This window comes from Chiloscyllium plagiosum, unplaced genomic scaffold (assembly GCF_037043375.1).
Source record: "Chiloscyllium plagiosum isolate Xiang-an unplaced genomic scaffold, Cpla_swu_hap1 HiC_scaffold_25, whole genome shotgun sequence".
In the NCBI taxonomy this organism is placed as follows: domain Eukaryota; kingdom Metazoa; phylum Chordata; class Chondrichthyes; order Orectolobiformes; family Hemiscylliidae; genus Chiloscyllium; species Chiloscyllium plagiosum.
The window spans coordinates 57,458,477-57,477,218 of record NW_028270163.1 but is presented as its reverse complement, the minus strand read 5'-3'; the positions used below and the strand labels follow the sequence as shown (position 1 = coordinate 57,477,218).

General features: G+C 46.9%; 1 protein-coding gene across 2 annotated transcripts in view; it reads left to right on the top strand.

Moving 5' to 3' along the window:
* ca10a (carbonic anhydrase 10 (inactive)a) overlaps positions 1–18,387 on the top strand; it is a 723,416-nt gene extending 705,029 nt beyond the window's left edge. The window contains exons 9-10 of one of the 2 annotated variants that reach the window (XM_088000831.1): positions 9,599–9,671; positions 17,341–18,387. In XM_088000831.1, coding sequence (XP_087856957.1) covers positions 9,599–9,624 — 26 coding nt within the window. In that variant the 3' untranslated portion in view covers positions 9,625–9,671; positions 17,341–18,387. The remainder of the gene's footprint in view (positions 1–9,598; positions 9,672–17,340) is intronic. The other variant, XM_088000832.1, reaches the window with a different exon arrangement.
* The last annotated feature ends 355 nt before the right edge of the window (positions 18,388–18,742 follow it).

Genomic DNA, 18,742 nt, shown 5'->3' with positions numbered 1-18,742 from the left:
ACAAACATTGTATCTGAACACTGTACCCAAACATTGTACCTGAATACTCTGCTTAAACACTGTACCCAAACACTGTCCCCAAACCACTGTTCCCAAACTCTTTCCATGAACATGCTACCCAAACACTGTACCTGTACACTATACCCGAATACTGTCCCCAAACACTATCTACAAACACTGCATCTAAACACTGTACCCAAACACTGTCCCTGAACACTGTACCCAAACACTGTACTTGAACACTATGCCTGAACGCTGTAGCCAACCACTGTTCCCAAACTCTTTCCACAAACACGCTACCCAAACACTGTACCCAAATACTATCCTCAAACACTGTCCACAAACACTGTATCTAAACACCGAACCTGAACACTGAACCCAAACACTGTTGCCAAACCCTGTACCCATACATTGTATCTGAACACTGACCCTAAACACTGTAACCAGACAGCGTCCCCAAACACTGTACCCAAACCCTGTACCTGAACACCGTTCCCAAATATTGTACCTGAACTCTGACCCTAAATACTGTACCTGAACACTGTGCCCAAACACTGTCCCCAAGCTCTTGCCCTGAACAAAGCACCCAAACACTGTACCTGAACACTGTACCCAAATACTGTACCAAAACACTGCATGTGAACACAGTACCCAAACACTGTGCTCAAATAGTGTACCCAAACACTGTAAGCAAACACTGTACCTGAACGCGGAGCCCAAACTCATTCCATGAACATGGTACCCAAACACTGTACCTGTACACTGTACCTGAATACTGTCCCCAAACACTGTCCCCAAACACTGTACCTGAACACTGTACCCAAACAATATCCCTAAACACTGTACCCAAACACTATCCCTGGACAATGTACCCAAACTCTGTACCTGAATACTGTCCCTAAACATTGTCCCCAAACACTGTACATGAACACTGTCCCCAAACACTGTCCCCAATCACTGTATCCAAACATTGTCACTGGACACTGTCCCTGAACACTGGTCCCAAAGGTTTTCACCAAATACTGTCCCTGAGCACTGTTCCTGAACTCTGTACCCAACCACTCTGCCCAAACCACTGTTCCCAAACTCTTTCCACAAACACACTCCCCAAACACTGTACCTGTACACTGTACCCAAATACTGTCCCCAAACAATGTCTGCAAACACTGTATCTAAACACTGAACCCAAACACTGTCCCTGAACACTGTTGCCAAACCCTGTACTCATACATTGTACCTGAACACTGTCCCTAAATACTGTACCCAGACACCGTCCCCAAACCCTGTACCTGAACACGGCCCCCAAACACTGTACCCAAACACTGTGCCTGAACACTGTACCCACACACTGTCCCTGAACAGTATACTCAAACACTATACTAAAACAGTGTACCGCAATACTGTCCCTAAAGACAGTCCCTTAACTCTGTACCTGAACACTGTACACACACATTCTACCTGTACAGTGTTCCTAAACACTGTACCCAGGCACTGTACCTGAATGCTGTCACTAAACACTATACCCAAACATCTTTCCTGAACACTGTCCCCAAACACTGTATACAAACACTGTCCCTGAACACTGGGCCCAAACTCTGTACACAAACATTGTACCTGAACACTGTACACAAACATTGTACCTGAACACTGTACCTAAACACTGTACCTGAGCACTGTCCCTAAACACTGTACCTGTACAGTGTACCCAAACACTGTCCCTGAAAATTGTACCCAAACACTGTACCTAAACACTGTACCCAAACACTGTCCCTGAATCACTGTTCCCAAACTCTTTCCACAAACAAGCTACCCAAACACTGTGCCCAAACACTGTACCCAAATACTGCCCTCAAACCCTGGAAACAGGTCCTTCGGCCCAACAAGTCCACACCGACCCGCTGAAGCGCAACCCACCCATTCCCCTACATTTACCCCTTTACCTAACACTATGGGCAATTTAGCATGGCCAATTCACCTGACCTGCACATCTTTGGACTGTGGGAGGAAACCGGAGCATCCGGAGGAAACCCACGCAGACACGGGGAGAATGTGCAAACTCCACACAGACAGTTACCTGAGGCGGGAACTGAACCCGGGTCTCTGGCGCTGTGAGGCAGCAGTGCTAACCACTGTGCCACCGTGCTGCCCACTGTACCCAAACACTGTCCTCAAACACTGTATCTAAACACTGAATCTATGCACTGTACCCAAACACTGTCCCTGAACACTCTCCCCAAACACTGAATCTGAATACTGTTGAAAAACCCTGTACCCATACATTGTACCTAAACACTGACCCTAAATACTGTACCTGAACACTGTGCCCAAACACTGTCCCCAAGCTCTTTCCCTGAACACAGTACCCAAACACTGTCCTCAAACAGTGTACCCAAACACTGTAAGCAAACACTGTACATGCACACGGTCCCCAAACTCTTTCCATGGACATTGTACCCAAGCACAGTATCTGTACACTGTACCTGAACACTGTCCCTCAACATTTTACCTGGGCACTGACCCTAAATATTGTACCTGAACAATGTATCCAAACACCATCCCGAACACTGTATCCAAACCCTGTACCTGAACACCGTCCCCAAACACTATACCCAAACATTGTACCTGAATACTGACCCTAAATACTGTACCTGAACACTGTACCCAAACACTGTCCCCAAACACTGCACCCAAACAGTGTCCCTAAACACTGTATGCAAACATTGTCACTGGACACTGTCCCTAAACACTGCACCAGAACACCAAACCTAAACACTGTCCCTAAACACTGTACCAGAACACCAAACCTAAACACTGTCCCTAAACACTGCACCAGAACACCAAACCTAAACACTGTCCCTAAACACTGCACCAGAACACCAAACCTAAACACTGTCCCTAAACACTGCACCAGAACACCAAACCTAAACACTGTCCCTAAACACTGCACCAGAACACCAAACCTAAACACTGTCCCTAAACACTGCACCAGAACACCAAACCTAAACACTGTCCCTAAACACTGCACCTAAAGACTGAACATGAACACTGGTCCCAAAGATTTTCCCCAAATATTGTCCCTGAGCAGTATTCCTTAACACTGTACCCAGACACCGTCCCTGAACACTGTACCTAAACACTGTTCCTAAACACTGTATTCAAACACTGTGCACAAATACTTGTCCAGAAAACTGTACCCAAAAACTTTACCCAAACACTGTACCTGAATATTGTATCCAAACACTGCACCTGAACACTGTAACCAAACACCATACCCTCACGCTGTATCCAAAAACTGTCACTAAACACTGTACATAATCACTGTCCCAAAAAGCACTGCACCTGAACACTGTCCATAAACACAGTACCCAATCACGATACCCAAATACTGTATCTGAACACTGTTCCCAAACACTGTACACAAACAGCATTCCCAAACACTGTCCCCAAACACTGTACCTGAACACTGTAATCAAACGTCATTCCCTCACGGTGTATCAAAAGCTGTCACCAAACACTGTACCCAATCACTGTCCCCAAATGCTGTACCCAAACACTGTCCATAAACACTGTACTCAAACACTGTACACAAGCACTCTCTCAGAATACTGCACACAAACACTGTACCTGAACTCTGTACCCGAAACACTGTCTCTAAACAGTGCACACAAACACTGTCCCTGAACACTGTACCCAAACACTGTCCCTAAACACAGCATTCAAACACTGTGCACAAATACGTGTCCCAGAAAACTGTATCCAAAAACTGTACCAAAACACTGTACCCAAACACTGTCCCTGAACACTGTACCCAAAGACTTTCCCTAAACACTGTATTCAAACACTGTGCACAAATACGTGCCCCAGAAAACTATACCCAAAAACTGTTCCGCAACACTGTATTCAAACTCTTTCCCAAATCTCTGTATCTGAACACTGTACCCAAACACTAATCCCTAACACTGTATCCAAACATGGTCACCAAGAACTATACCCATTCACTGTACCCAAATGCTGAACCTGAACACTGTACCAAAACACTGACCCCACTGTCCCCAAACACTGTACCTAGACATTGTATTCAAACAATGTACCCAAACACTGTCCCAGAACACTGTACCCGAATACTGTCCCAAAACACCATACCGGAACACTATGCCAGACATTGTTCCTGAACACCGTACCTGAACACTGTACCTGAACATTGTGCCCAAACACGGTACCTGAATACTGTAACCAAACACTATTTCCTCACACTGTATCAAAAAACTGTCACCAAACACTCTACCCAAACTCTAGTTCTAAACACTGTACTCAAACACTGTACACAAACACTCTTCCAGAATACTGAACCCAAACACTGTACCTGAACACTGTATCCAAACACTAACCCCACTGTCTCTAAACAGTGCACTAAAACACTGTACCCAAACACTGTCCGAGGACACTGTACCCAAACACTGCACCTGAGCACTGTCCCAAAACATTGTACCCAAACACCATCCCTGAACACTGTGCCCAAACACTGTCCCGAAACACTGTATTCTAACACTGTGCACAAATACTTGTCCCAGAAAACTGTACCCAAAAACAGTACCATAACACTGTACCAAAACACTGTACCTGAACACTGTCCCTAAACATTGTACCCAAACACCATTCCTGAACACTGTCCCAGAACACTGTACCTGAATACTGTCCCAAAACATTGCACCTGAACACTGTCCCTAAACACTCTATCCTAACACTGTACCTGAAAACTGTACTCAAACACTGTACCAGAGCACTGTCCCTAAGCACTCCCAAACACTGTCCCTCAACACTGTACCCAAACACCATTCCTGAACACTGTATCCAAACACTGTCCCAGAACACTGTACCTGAATACTGTCCCTAAATGTTGCATCTGAACACTGTCCCTAAACATTCTATCCTAACACTGTACCTGAAAACTGTACTCAAACACTGTGCTCGAACACTGTGCCCAAACACTGACCCCACTTTCCCCAAATACTATCACCAAACACTGTACCTAAACATTGTACTCAAACACTGTACCCAAACACTATCCCAGAACACTGTACCCGAATACTGTCCCAAAACACCATACCGGAACACTGTGCCCAGACACTGCTCCTAAACATCATACAAGAACACTGTCCCTAAATACTGTAGCTGAACAATGTGCCCAGACACTGTCTCCAAACACTATACCTGAACACTGTAACCAAACCCTATTCGCTCACATTGTATCCAAACACTGTCCCAGGATACTGTCCCCAAACACTGTACCTGAACACTGTACCTAAACGCTACCCAATCACTATACCCAAATACTGTACTTGAATTCTGTACCCAAACACTGCACCCGAACACTGTACCTAAACACTGTCCCTAAACACTGAAATCAAACTCTGTTCCCAAACACTGTCCCAGAACACTACACCCAAACACTGTACCTGAAAAGTGTCCCTAAATACCAACCCCAAACACTGTACCCAAACATTGTCCAGAACACTGTATCCAAACATTGTACCTGAACACTGTCCCAAAACAGTGTACCCAAACACCATCCCTGAACACTGTATCCAAACACTGTCTCAAATGTCCCTAAGCACTCCCAAACACTGTCCCTCAACACTGTACCCAAACACCATTCCTGAACACTGTATCCAAACACTGTCCCAGAACACTGTCTCCAAACACTATACCTGAACACTGTAACCAAACCCTATTCGCTCACATTGTATCCAAACACTGTCCCAGGATACTGTCCCCAAACACTGTATCTGAACACTGTACCTAAACGCTACCCAATCACTATACCCAGATTGGGTACTCAAACTATACTCAAACACTGTACACAAATACTGTCCCAGAAAACTGTACCTGAACACTGTACCTAAACATTGTTCCTGAACACTGTACCCAAACACCATTCCCTAACACTGTATCCAAACACTGTCACCAAGTACTATACCCATTTGCTGTACCTAAACATTGTACCTGAACACTATACCCAAACATGGCACCTGAACACTGTACTCGAACGCTGTACCTGAACACTGTCTCTAAACACTGTCCCTAAACACTGTACAAAACACTGACCCCGAACACTGTACCCAAACACTATACCTGAACACTGTACCCAAACACCATTCCCTAACACTGTACCCAAACACTGTCACCAAATATTATACCCATTCACTGTACCTAAACATTGTACCTGAACACTGTACCCAAACACGGCACCTGAACACTGTACTAAAACACTGTACTCGAACACTGTACCTGAACACTGTCTCTAAACATTGTACCCAAACACTGTGCACGAACACTGTACCCAAACACTGTACCAGAGCACTGTCCCTAAGCACTCATAAACATTGTCCCTAAACACTGTACTTAAACACTGTACCCAAACATGGATCCCAAACACTGTCGCAGAGCACTGCACCCAAACACTGTACCTGAACACTCCCTCAACACTGTACCAAAACAACAACTGAAAATGTGTTGCTGGAAAAGCGCAGCAGTCAAATCCCTTGTCTCAGTCAAATTCCTAGAACTCAGCACCGCCTTCCTAACCTGCAATCTTCTTCCTGACCTCTCCGCCCCCACCCCACTCCGGCCTATCACCCTCACCTTGACCTCCTTCCACCTATCGCATTTCCAACACCCCTCCTCCCTACCTTTTATCTTAGCCTGCTGGACACACTTTCCTCATTCCTGAAGAAGGGCTTATGCCTGAAACGTCGATTATCCTGTTCCTTGGATGCTGCCTGACCTGCTGTGTTTTTCCAGCAACACATTTTCAGCTCTGATCTCCAGCATCTGCAGACCTCACTTTCTCCACCAAAACAACAACCCCAAACACTCTCCCTAAACACTGTACTCAAACACTGTACCCAAACACTGTCCCTCAAAACTGTACTCAAACACTGTACCCAAACACTGTCCTAGAACACTGCACCCAAACATTGTATGTAAGCATTGTTCCTAAACACTATGCCTAAACACTGTACCTGAACACTGTACCAAAACACTGTACTTTAATACTGTCCCCAAACACTGTCCCCAAACACACTACCCAAACCCTCTCTGAACACTGTTCCCACACGCTGTACCTGAACACTGTCCTCAACGACCATCCCCGAACACTTTATCCAAACAGTGTACCTGAAAACAGTACTCAAACACTGTGCTCGAATGCTGTACCTGAACACTGCACTTCAATACTGTCCCTGAACATTGTATTCAAACACTATCCCTGAACACTGTTCCTGAACACTGTATGTGAACACTGTACCCCATCACTGGACCCCGACACTATACCTGAAGACTGTACCTGAATACTGTATATGAACACTATATCCAAACACTGTCCTCGAACACTGTACCCAAACACTTTACGTGAGCACTGTCCCTAAACACTATAACCAAACACTGTACCCAAACACTGTCCCTAAACACTGTACTCAAACACTATACCACAGCACTGTCCCTAAGCACTCCCAGACACTGTCCCTAAATACTGTACTTGAACACTGAACCCAAACACTGTCCACAAACACTATACCTGAATACTGTACCCAAACACTGTACCTGAACACGGTATCCAAACACTGCACATGAACACTGTACCTGAACACTGTCCCTAAACACTCTATCCTAACACTGTACCTGAAAACTGTACTCAAACACTGTACCAGAGCATTGTCCTTAAGCACTCCCAAACACTGTCCCTCAACACTGTACCCAAACACCATTCCTGAACACTTACCTCAATACTATCCCTGAACACTGTACCCAAACACTGTCGAGCTGAAAAATGTGTTGCTGGAAAAGCGCAGCAGGTCAGGCAGCATCCAAGGAGCAGGAGAATCGACGTTTCGGGCATAAGCCCTTCTTCAGGAATCCCAAACCCAAACACTGTCCCCAAACACTACACCTGAACATTGGCCCTAAACACTGTATCGAAACACCGTCCTCGAACACTCTATCCAAACACTGTACCTGAACACTGTACCTCAATACTGTCCCTGAATACGGTAGTCGAACACTGTACCTGAAAATTGTATTCAAACTGTCCCCGAACACTGAACCCAAACACTGTACCCAAACACTGTACCCAAACACTGTACCCAAACACTGTCCCTGAATACTGTACCTGAACACTGAACCCAAACACTGAACCCAAACACTGTCCCCAAACACTGTACCTGAACACTTTATCTGAATACTGAACCCAAACACTGTCCCCAAACACTGAACCCAAACACTGTCCCCAAACACTGTCCCTGAACACTGTACCCTAACACTGTACCTGAACACTGAACCCAAACACTGTACCCAGACACTGTACCTGAACACTGTACCTGAACACTGAACCCAAACACTGTCCCTGAACACTGTACCTGAACACTGAACCCAAACACTGTCCTCAAACACTGTACCTGAACACTGAACCCAAACACTATCCTCAAACACTGTACCTGAACACTGAACCCAAACACTGTACCCAAGCACTGTCCCTGAACACTGAACCCAAACACTGAACCCAAGCACTGTACCCAGACACTGTCCCTGAACAGTGTACCTGAACACTATATCCAAACACTGTCCCTGAACACTGTACCTGAATACTGAACCCAAACACTGAACCCAAACACTGTCCCCAAACACTGTCCCTGAACACTGTACCTGAATACTGAACCCAAACACTGAACCCAAACACTGTCCCCAAACACTGTCCCTGAACACTGTACCTGAATACTGAACCCAAACACTGAACCCAAACACTGTCCCCAAACACTGTCCCCAAACACTGTCCCCAAACACTGTCCCCAAACACTGTCCCTGAACACTGTCCCTGAACACTGTCTCTGAACACTGTACCTGAACACTGTACCTGAACACTGTACCTGAACACTGTACCCAAACACTGTCCCTGAACACTGTACCTGAACAGTGTCCCCAAACACTGTACCCAAACACTGTCCCCAAACACTGTACCTGAACATTGTACCCAAACACTGTAACTGAACACTGTACCCAAGCACTGTCCACGAACACTGTACCTGAACACTGCCCCTAAATACTATTTCCTGGGCACAGTGATCCTGCTAATCCAGCGGTCACTCTGTGCCCACTATACTCCCAGCATTGTACACCATCATCATCCTCTCTGTCCCAGGTACTGTCCCAGTGATGGATCAGCACTGTTTGCTGTAACTGTTCCCCACTCCCCATGTTCCTGTTCCCCAGGCCATTGGACCTGTCCTCCCTGTATACTGACCCTCTATCTTAATGCCGTTACTCTCCCTCCACGGATTCTGCAAAGCGAGCAGTTAACAGCTCTGACATAAGAGCTGAGCTTAGAATCTGGATCTGGGCTGGGACAGTGAGGGAGGGGGACTGGGGTTGTGGGGGTACGGGTGGGGGTGGTCAGTCAGTGGAGTGAGTGATGAGCTGTGTCCCTGGTCAGTGTCTATCCCCCACTGTGTGACAACACAACCCTCTGGCTGTTAACTGCATTGTGTAAATCTGTGGGAGGAACTGATCACTTTTTAAGACCCTTCAACTGGGTTAAATCTTTCAGCTCACCAAACTGCTCAGTCCAGATGAGCTGGGACTTTCTTTCCCTCCAAATTGGTCCGAATGACCCACAGAAGGTAAGTGTAGCTTGTCCAAATGCATATCTATGGAACCTTTCCATGTGTATAAATGTATCTATTTATATCTTAGAATACATGCACCACGTATGATATATACACATATATTACAAATATGTATTTGTATGTGACTGCATATATAAATGTGAAAGATGTATGGATAATATGTAATGTTTATGTGGCTATGCGTACCTGTCATTATTTACTTATGCATGTTCAAACATGTATAAACCTATATAAATGTGTATAAACACATATGAGTGTATACTCCCATATATAAGTGTATATATACAAACAACAATGGAGTGAATTCATGTGCCCCCATGGTTGCTATTTGACTGATGGTGGGGGTAACATCTTGGAGTTTTACAGCATATAAAGAGGCCCTTCAGCCCGTCAGGTCTGTGCCAGGATCAAAAGGTCATCGACCGTAATTCCATTTTCCAGTGCTTGACCTGTAGCCTTGTATGTTTGGCATCTCAAGTGTTCATCAAAACAGTTCCTAAACGTCTTGAGTTCTTCACTCTACCATCCTTTCAGGGAGTGAATTCCAAACACCAACAATCCTCTGGGTGAAAAGGATTTTCCACAAATCCCCTCTGAACCTCCTGCTCCTTGCCTAAACACTCTGTCCCCTATTTATAACCTGCTGTTAATGGGAAAAGTTTCTCCCGATCTACTCTGTCCATGTCCCTCAGAACCTTCTGCACCTTAATCAGTCACCCTCCTCAGCCTTTGGTGCTTTGAGAAATACAGTCTATCAAATCTCTCTTCATAGGTGAATCGCTCCAGGCCAGACAGCATCCTGTTGAATCTCATCTGCACCCCCTCCAGTGCTAACACATCCTTCCTATCGTGTAATAACCAGAACTACACACAGTACTCCAGTTGAGGCCTGACTAATGTGATAAACTGCTCCATCATAACCTTCTTGTTTTCAGATTCAATGCCTTGACTAATAAAGGGAAGTATCCCATGTGCCTTCGTAACCACCTTCTCTCCCTGTCCTGCTGCCTTCGAGGATCTGTGGAGATGTAGACCAAGGTCCCCCTGAGCCTCTGCACTTCCTGGTGTCCAGCCTTTCATCACATACCCCCTTGTCTTGTTACTCCTCACTAAATGCCTCACCTCACGCTTTTCAGAATTAAATTCCATTTGCCGCTTTCAGCCCATCTGACCAGCCCGTCTATATCATGCTGGAGTCTAGGCCTTTCCTCCTCACTACTGACCACACCATCAATGTTCATGTCATCTTATTGAGCATGCTCCTACATTCATTAATGTACACAACCACTAGCAAAGGGAACAGCACTGAACCCAAGGGACATCACTGGACACAGGCTGCCAGTCACAACAAGACCCTTCACCCATCACTCTCTGCTTTCTGCCAATCAGCCAATGTTAGATCCAATTTGACAAACTGTCCTGAATCCCATGAGCTCTTAACTTCCTAACCAACCTGCCGGTGAGAACTTGGCAAAAGCCTCACTGAAGTCCATGGAGACTACATCAACCGCACTATCCTCATCTACACACCTAGCCACCTCCTCCAAAACTTCAATCAGATTTGTTAGACCTGACCTTTCCCCTGACAAAGCCATGTTGACTATCCTTCATTAAGGTAAAAACAATGACTGCAGATGCTGGAAACCAGATTCTGGATCAGTGGTGCTGGAAGAGCACAGGAGTTCAGGCAGCATCCGAGGACAGGCAAAATCGACGTTTCGGGCAAAAGCCCTTCATCAGGAATAAAGGCAGAGAGCCTGAAGCGTGGAGAGATAAGCTAGAGGAGGGTGGGGGTGGGGAGAGAGTAGCATAGAGTACAATAGGTCAGTGGGGAAGGAGATGAAGGTGATAGGTCAGGGAAGAGAGGGTGGAGTGGATAGGTGGAAAAGGAGCTGGGCAGGTCGGACAAGTCCGGACAGGTCAGGGGATCGATTTGCTGGAGGTTAGAAACTAGGATGAGGTGGGGGAAGGGGAAATGAGGAAACTGTTGAAGTCCACATTGATGCCCTGGGGTTGAAGTGTTCCGAGGCGGAAGATGAGGCGTTCTTCCTCCAGGCGTCTGGTGGTGAGGGAGCGGCGGTGAAGGAGGCCCAGCACCTCCATATCCTCAGCAGAGTGGGAGGGGGAGTTGAAATGTTGAGCCACGGGGCGATTTGGTTGATTGGTGCGGGTGTCTCGGAGATGTTCCCTAAAGCGCTCTGCTAGGAGGCGCCCAGTCTCCCCAATGTAGAGGAGACCGCATCGGGAGCAACGGATACAATAAATGATATTAGTGGATGTGCAGGTAAAACTTTGATGGATGTGAAAGGCTCCTTTAGGGCCTTGGATAGAGGTGAGGGAGGAGGTGTGGGCACAGGTTTTACAGTTCCTGCGGTGGCAGGGGAAAGTGCCAGGATGTGAGGGTGGGTCGTAGGGGGGCGTGGACCTGACCAGGTAGTCACGGAGGGAACGGTCTTTGCGGAAGGCGGAGAGGGGTGGGGAGGGAAATATATCCCTGGTGGTGGGTACGTTTGGAGGTGGCGGAAATGTCGGCGGATGATTTGGTTTATGCGAAGGTTGGTAGGGTGGAAGGTCAGCACCAGGGGCGTTCTGTCCTTGTTGCGGTTGGAGGGTTGGGGTCTGAGGGCGGAGGTGCGGGATGTGGATGAGATGCGTTGGAGGGCATCTTTAACCACGTGGGAAGGGAAATTGCGGTCTCTAAAGAAGGAGGCCATCTGGTGTGTTCTATGGTGGTACTGCTCCTCCTGGGAGCAGATACGGTGGAGGCGGAGGAATTGGGAATACGGGATGGCATTTTTGCAAGAGGTAGGGTGGGAAGAGGTGTAATCCAGGTAGCTGTGGGAGTCGGTGGGTTTGTAGAAAATGTCAGTGTCAAGTCGGTCGTCACTGATGGAGATGGAGAGGTCCAGGAAGGGGAGGGAGGTGTCAGAGATGGTCCAGGTAAATTTAAGGTCAGGGTGGAATGTGTTGGTGAAGTTGATGAATTGCTCAACCTCCTCGCGGGAGCACGAGGTGGCGCCAATGCAGTCATCAATGTAGCGGAGGAAGAGGTGGGGAGTGGTGCTGGTGTAATTACGGAAGATCATCTGCTCTACGTAGCCAACAAAGAGACAGGCATAGCTGGGGCCCGTACGGGTGCCCATGGCTATCCTTCATTAACCCTTGCCTCTCCAAGTGAAGATTACTGCTTTCTCTCTGAAGTTTTTTTCCAATAGTTTCCCTCCCACAGACTCACTGGCCTATAGTTTCCTGGTTTACCCCTCCCTCCTTTCTAGAACACATTAGCTGCCCTGTAGTCCTCTGACATTCCTCCGGAGGTCAGACAGGATTTGAAAATTAATCTCCGAGCCCTGCAATCATTTCCCTTGCCTCTCACAGCAGCCTTGGACATGTCTCATCTGGGCTTGAGGATTAATCCATTTTCAAGCCTGCTAGAACCACAAATACATTCTCCCTCTCAGTGCTGTGTGAGAGGATTTAATCATTTATTAGAACATACTGTATATAATGTATGTGTATGTGTATATATTAGAAATGTTTATCAAATGAGAAATTTCAACCTAAACTTGGAGTGAATTCATCTTGAATTTGGAAAGCTCTTCTAAATAATATAACTGTCTCAAAATGAACATTACTTCACTGCATCCAATGTCAGGAGAAAGTGAGGACAGCAGATGCTGGAGAGTCAGAGTAAAAATGTGTGGTGCTAGAAAAGCACAGCAGGTCAGTCAGCATCGAGGGGTGGGTCAGACAGCATCGAGGGGCAGGTCAGACGGCATCGAGGGGCAGGTCAGACGGCATCGAGGGGCAGGTCAGACGGCATCGAGGGGCAGGTCAGACGGCATCGAGGGGCAGGTCAGTCAGCATCGAGGGGTAGGTCAGACAGCATCGAGGGGCAGGTCAGACGGCATCAAGGGGTCTCATATACCCCTCAATGCTGACTGACCTGCCCCTCGATGCTGACTGACCCACCCCTCGATGCTGACTGACCTGCCCCTCGATGCTGACTGACCCACCCCTCGATGCTGACTGACCTGCCCCTCGATGCCGTCTGACCTGCCCCTCGATGCTGACTGACCTGCCCCTCGATGCTGTCTGACCTGCCCCTCGATGCTGACTGACCCACCCCTCGATGCTGACTGACCTGCCCCTCGATGCCGTCTGACCTGCCCCTCGATGCTGTCTGACCTGCCCCTCGATGCTGACTGACCTGCCCCTCGATGCCGTCTGACCTGCCCCTCGATGCTGTCTGACCTGCCCCTTGATGCTGACTGACCTGCCCCTCGATGCTGTCTGACCTACCCCTCGATGCTGACTGACCTGCCCCTCAATGCTGTCTGACCTGCCCCTCGATGCTGACTAACCTGCCCCTCAATGCTGTCTGACCTGCCCCTCGATGCTGACTGACCTGCCCCTCGATGCTGACTGACCTGCCCCTCGATGCTGACTGACCTGCCCCTCGATGCTATCTGACCTGCCCCTCGATGCTGTCTGACCTGCCCCTCGATGCTGACTGACCTGCTAGGCTTTTCCAGCGCCACACTTTTCGACTGTCTCCAACGTAACACTGTTATTAGCACTCACTGAGTCATTTTACAACTGACTGGATCACTGTAATGTTCACTAGACCGTCATTGTACTCCCTTGATAACTGTAATGTTCACTGAATCACAGTAGTGTTCACTGGATCACTGTAACATTCACTGAATCATCATTGCGCTCACTGTGTCGCTAACACTCACTAGGTCAGTGTAACAATCACTGAATCTCTGGAACACACTAGTGCTGTCCCAGGTTAAGTATAACAATCATTGAGTCACTGGAAATATGCTGCAGCACTGTAACATGCTGTTTCACTATTACAGGTGTAACACACTGTTTCACTATTACAGGTGTAACACACTGTTTCACTATTACGTGTGTAACACACTGTCTGATATTCACTGTTCACTATTGAGTGTGTAACACACTGTCCCACTGAGTGGTTCTCAGTTTGGTTCCAGCTGTTTTCCTGAAGGTGATGGGCTCTATCACAATGCAGAAACATTTCCCACAGTGCCCTCCGCTATCAATTGTCAACAGAGTGATCAGTCTGTGGCTGTGTAGAGGGAGATCTCATGTTCAGGCTCCCACAGACTGTAATCCCCTGACAGCACACACTCTCGTCACAGACCTGCGGGTGAATGAATGTGAAGTCAGTTTGTTGTGTAACAGTTAGTACTAACTTATTGTAGGACATGGGGAATGTGCAGCAGACCCTGTGCATATTAGGAGCCCGGTGTGTGAATGAATCTTGATTTTTATCCCTAATCAAGTCCATCAAACATGCAGATCGCTGTACAACATCATTGAAATGAACAGGCTTTACCTTCACATTCAAGGTTCACTGTGCTGGAAGATCGGAATTATACCACTGGACTATAGGATGATTAGGGTAGGAATAGGGCCAGTCAAAGACAGAAGTGGGAAGTTGAAGGTGGACCCTGTGAAGATCAGAGAGGTGCTAAACAAACATTTCTCATCAGTTTTCACTCAGGAAAAGGAGAATATTGTAGAGGAGAAGAACGAGGTACGAGATATTAGACTAGAAAGGATCGAGGTTAGTTACGAACAGGTGTTATCAATTCTAGAAGGAGTGAAAGTAGACAAGTCCCCTGGGCCGGATGGGATTTATCCGAGGATTCTCTGGGAAGCGAGGGAGGAGATAGCAGAGCTTTTGACTTTGATATTTGAATCATCGTTGTCTACAGGTTTAGTACCAGAGGACTGGAGGATTGCAAATGTTGTGCCCTTGTTCAAGAAGGGCAGTAAAGATGACTCAGGTAATTATAGACCAGTGAGCCTTACGTCTGTTGTAGGAAAAGTTTTGGAAAGGGTTATAAGAGATAAGATTTATAATCATCTCGCAAGCAAACAATTTGATTGGAGATAGTCAACATGGTTTCATCAAGGGCAGGTCGTGTCTCACAAACCTCATTGAGTTTTTTCAGAAGGTGACCAAACATGTAGATGAGGGTAGGGCAGTTGATGTGATGTACATGGACTTCAGTAAAGCCTTTGATAAGGTTCCACATGGTAGGCTGTTGGAGAAAATGCGGAGGCTTGGGATTGAGGGTGACTTAGTAGTTTGGATTTGAAACTGGCTTTCTGTAAGAAGACAGCAAGTGGTAGTTGATGGGAAATATTCAGCCTGGAGTCCGGTTACTAGTGGTGTGCCACAAGGATCTGTTTTGGGACCACTGCTGTTTGTCATTTTTATAAATGACTTGGACGCAGGCATAGGTGGATGGGTTAGTAAGTTTGCAGATGACACTAAAGTCAGTGGAGTAGTGGACAGTGTGGAAGAGTGTTGCAGGTTGCAGGGGGACTTAGATAAACTGCAGAATTGGGCTGAGGGGTGGCAAATGGAGTTCAATGCAGCTAAATGTGAGGTGATTCACTTTGGGAAGAATAACAGGAAGGCAGAGTACTGGGTCAATGGAAAGATTCTCGGTAGTGTGGATGTGCAGAGGGATCTTGGAGTCCATGTACATAGATCGCTGAAAGTTGCCACCCAGGTGGATAGTGCTGTTAAGAAGGTATACACTGTGTTAGGTTTTATTGGTAGAGGGATTGAGTTCCGGAGCCATGATGTCATGCTGCAACTATACAAAACGCTAATGCAGCTGCACTTGGAATATTGTGTGCAGTTCCGGTCACCCCATTACAGGAAGGATGTGGAAGCATTGGAAAAGGTGCAGAGGAGATTTACCAGGATGTTGCCTGGTCTGGAGGGAAGGTCATATGAGGAAAGGCTGAGGGACTTGGGTCTGTTCTCATTGGAGAGAAGAAGGCTCGGTAGTCAGAGGATTTGATAAGGTGGACAGTGAGAGTCTTTTCCCTAGGATGATGACGTCAGCGTGTACAAGGGGGCATAACTACAAATTGAGGGGTGATAGATTTAAGACAGATGTCAGAGGCAGGTTCTTTACACAGAGAGTGGTAAGGGCATGGAATGCACTGCCTGACAATGTAGTTAAGGAGAAAGTGCAGATGCTGGAGGGCTGAAGAAGGGCTCATGCCCGAAACGTCGATTCTCCTGCTCCTTGGATGCTGCCTGACCTGCTGCGCTTTTCCAGCAACACATTTTCAGCTCTGACAATGTCGTTAGCTCAGCCACATTAGGGAGATTTAAACAATCCTTGGATAACCACATGGATGATGATGGGATAGTGTTGGGGGATGGGTTGAGAATAGTTCATGGGTCGGCGCAACATTGAGGGCAGAAGGGCCTGTTCTGCGCTGTATTGTTCTATGTTCTATGGATTGGTTTCCCACTCTGGTTTACCTCAGGGATGGAGAGAGGAATGGTCTGGCTGACCAATGGAAGGTGGGTGGGAAGAGGTTTGACCTGAGTTTAAAACCAGCACAGACCAGGTGGGGCTGAATGGCCTCTTGTTCTGCTGGAAACATGTTGCAAAACAGAAACCTTTGTGGAGGAGTAATCATGACCATGTTCGGAGAGTGCTGAGGATTGAGAATACTAATTCCGGGTATTCCAGTGATTTTATATTCATAAACACTTGCATGAGATTTTTATTTAAGTGGTGGAATTAAGAATAACAAACTTCATCTCTCTTTTTCCATCTTTCTCTCTCTCTCTCTCCCCCCCTCTCTCCTGCAGTTAATGAATGGCTCCTAAAATAACAGCAGACACAATTTACCCAGGACTGAGCTGTGAAAGGATGTTCCTGCTGTGAACACACACATTACAAAGGAGATACTCAGAACCACTCCCTTTTCTCTGCTGGAGGGAGACCTATCTTTTACAACACGTTTGGAGGGACAGACTTTTAATATGCCAACAGATGTCGTCAAACTCAACATTCAGTCACAAGGGAACCGAGGGGACCTGTTAAAATACAACTCAATTTAAAAAGATTAATTTTAGAGGCTGTTTGGGGGAAGAATAAAGGAAATCATTTTAAAGAACTCCTGTGGTTTTGATATTCTTACCATTTTGAAAGGGGGTTGGGGGGGGTGGGGAGGAAGTGAAAAAATAAATAAATAAAATTTTAATGTGACTGCCTCAGCTCCAGTTACGTCAAACTAGAGGGACTTTAATGGGCCTTTGTAATATATATCCATCTAAGAAGTGGACTTCACCCCTCACCAGTGTCAATGATGGATCCAAATCCACCAGTGAATGTCGAATTGTGTTCTGGGCTCGAAGCTGAAAACCATTCATACCATTTGCCTCATTCAGGATGGTGTCTGCGTCTCAAACCGAACGGAAACAAATCTTGGAACCTGGGGGGGGCAGAGAGTGGGGGCAGGGGCTGGAGGGTGAAGGTGACATCACCCAGCTCCCTGTTCCCCCTCTCCCCCCCCCCCAACCAAAACCCCCCATCTCTGCACCCTCACCCCTGCTACAACATTACCCCAAACAGATTAGGTGGGAGTGTGAGTGCCGGACTGGAGCGAGTCGTGTAAATATATTAACCCCTCACCTCCCCCGCCCACCCCCACCCCCTCCCGGAACTGGAGTGACAAGAACCAGAGGGGGGGTGAATTTGGACTGATGTTTTGACCAATGGGAACGTCCATGTGAATTCACCACACACTCGGGTACACGTTGAATTATTGCCTTTTTATGTTAATTGTTTACAATGTTCATACACTGTGTTTGGTTCAAATTGTTAAGCGCTCAATAAATGTGTTGGAAAAATTGGCAGAAGTTGTTTATCTGAATTGTACACGTAGTAGGTATTTTCTAACTGTTATGACACACCTCTGAAAGAGCTTGAACCCGGGCCTGCTGGCTTAGAGGTAAGGACACTACCACTCTGCAACAGGAAGTCTCACAGTAGTGGCCATGACCCCACCCCCTCCTTGCAGGCTTTTACCCAATTGGCCAATTCGAAAGCGGAAATGAGCGGAGGATGTGTTTTATTTTAAATTCACTGAGGAATAGCGGCATCGCTGACTGGGCCTGTATTTATTACCCGTCCCTAGTTGCCCCTCGAGTAGGTGGGGTTGAGCTGCCTTCTTGTCCCTCTGCAGTCCGTGGGTAGACCCACAATAAA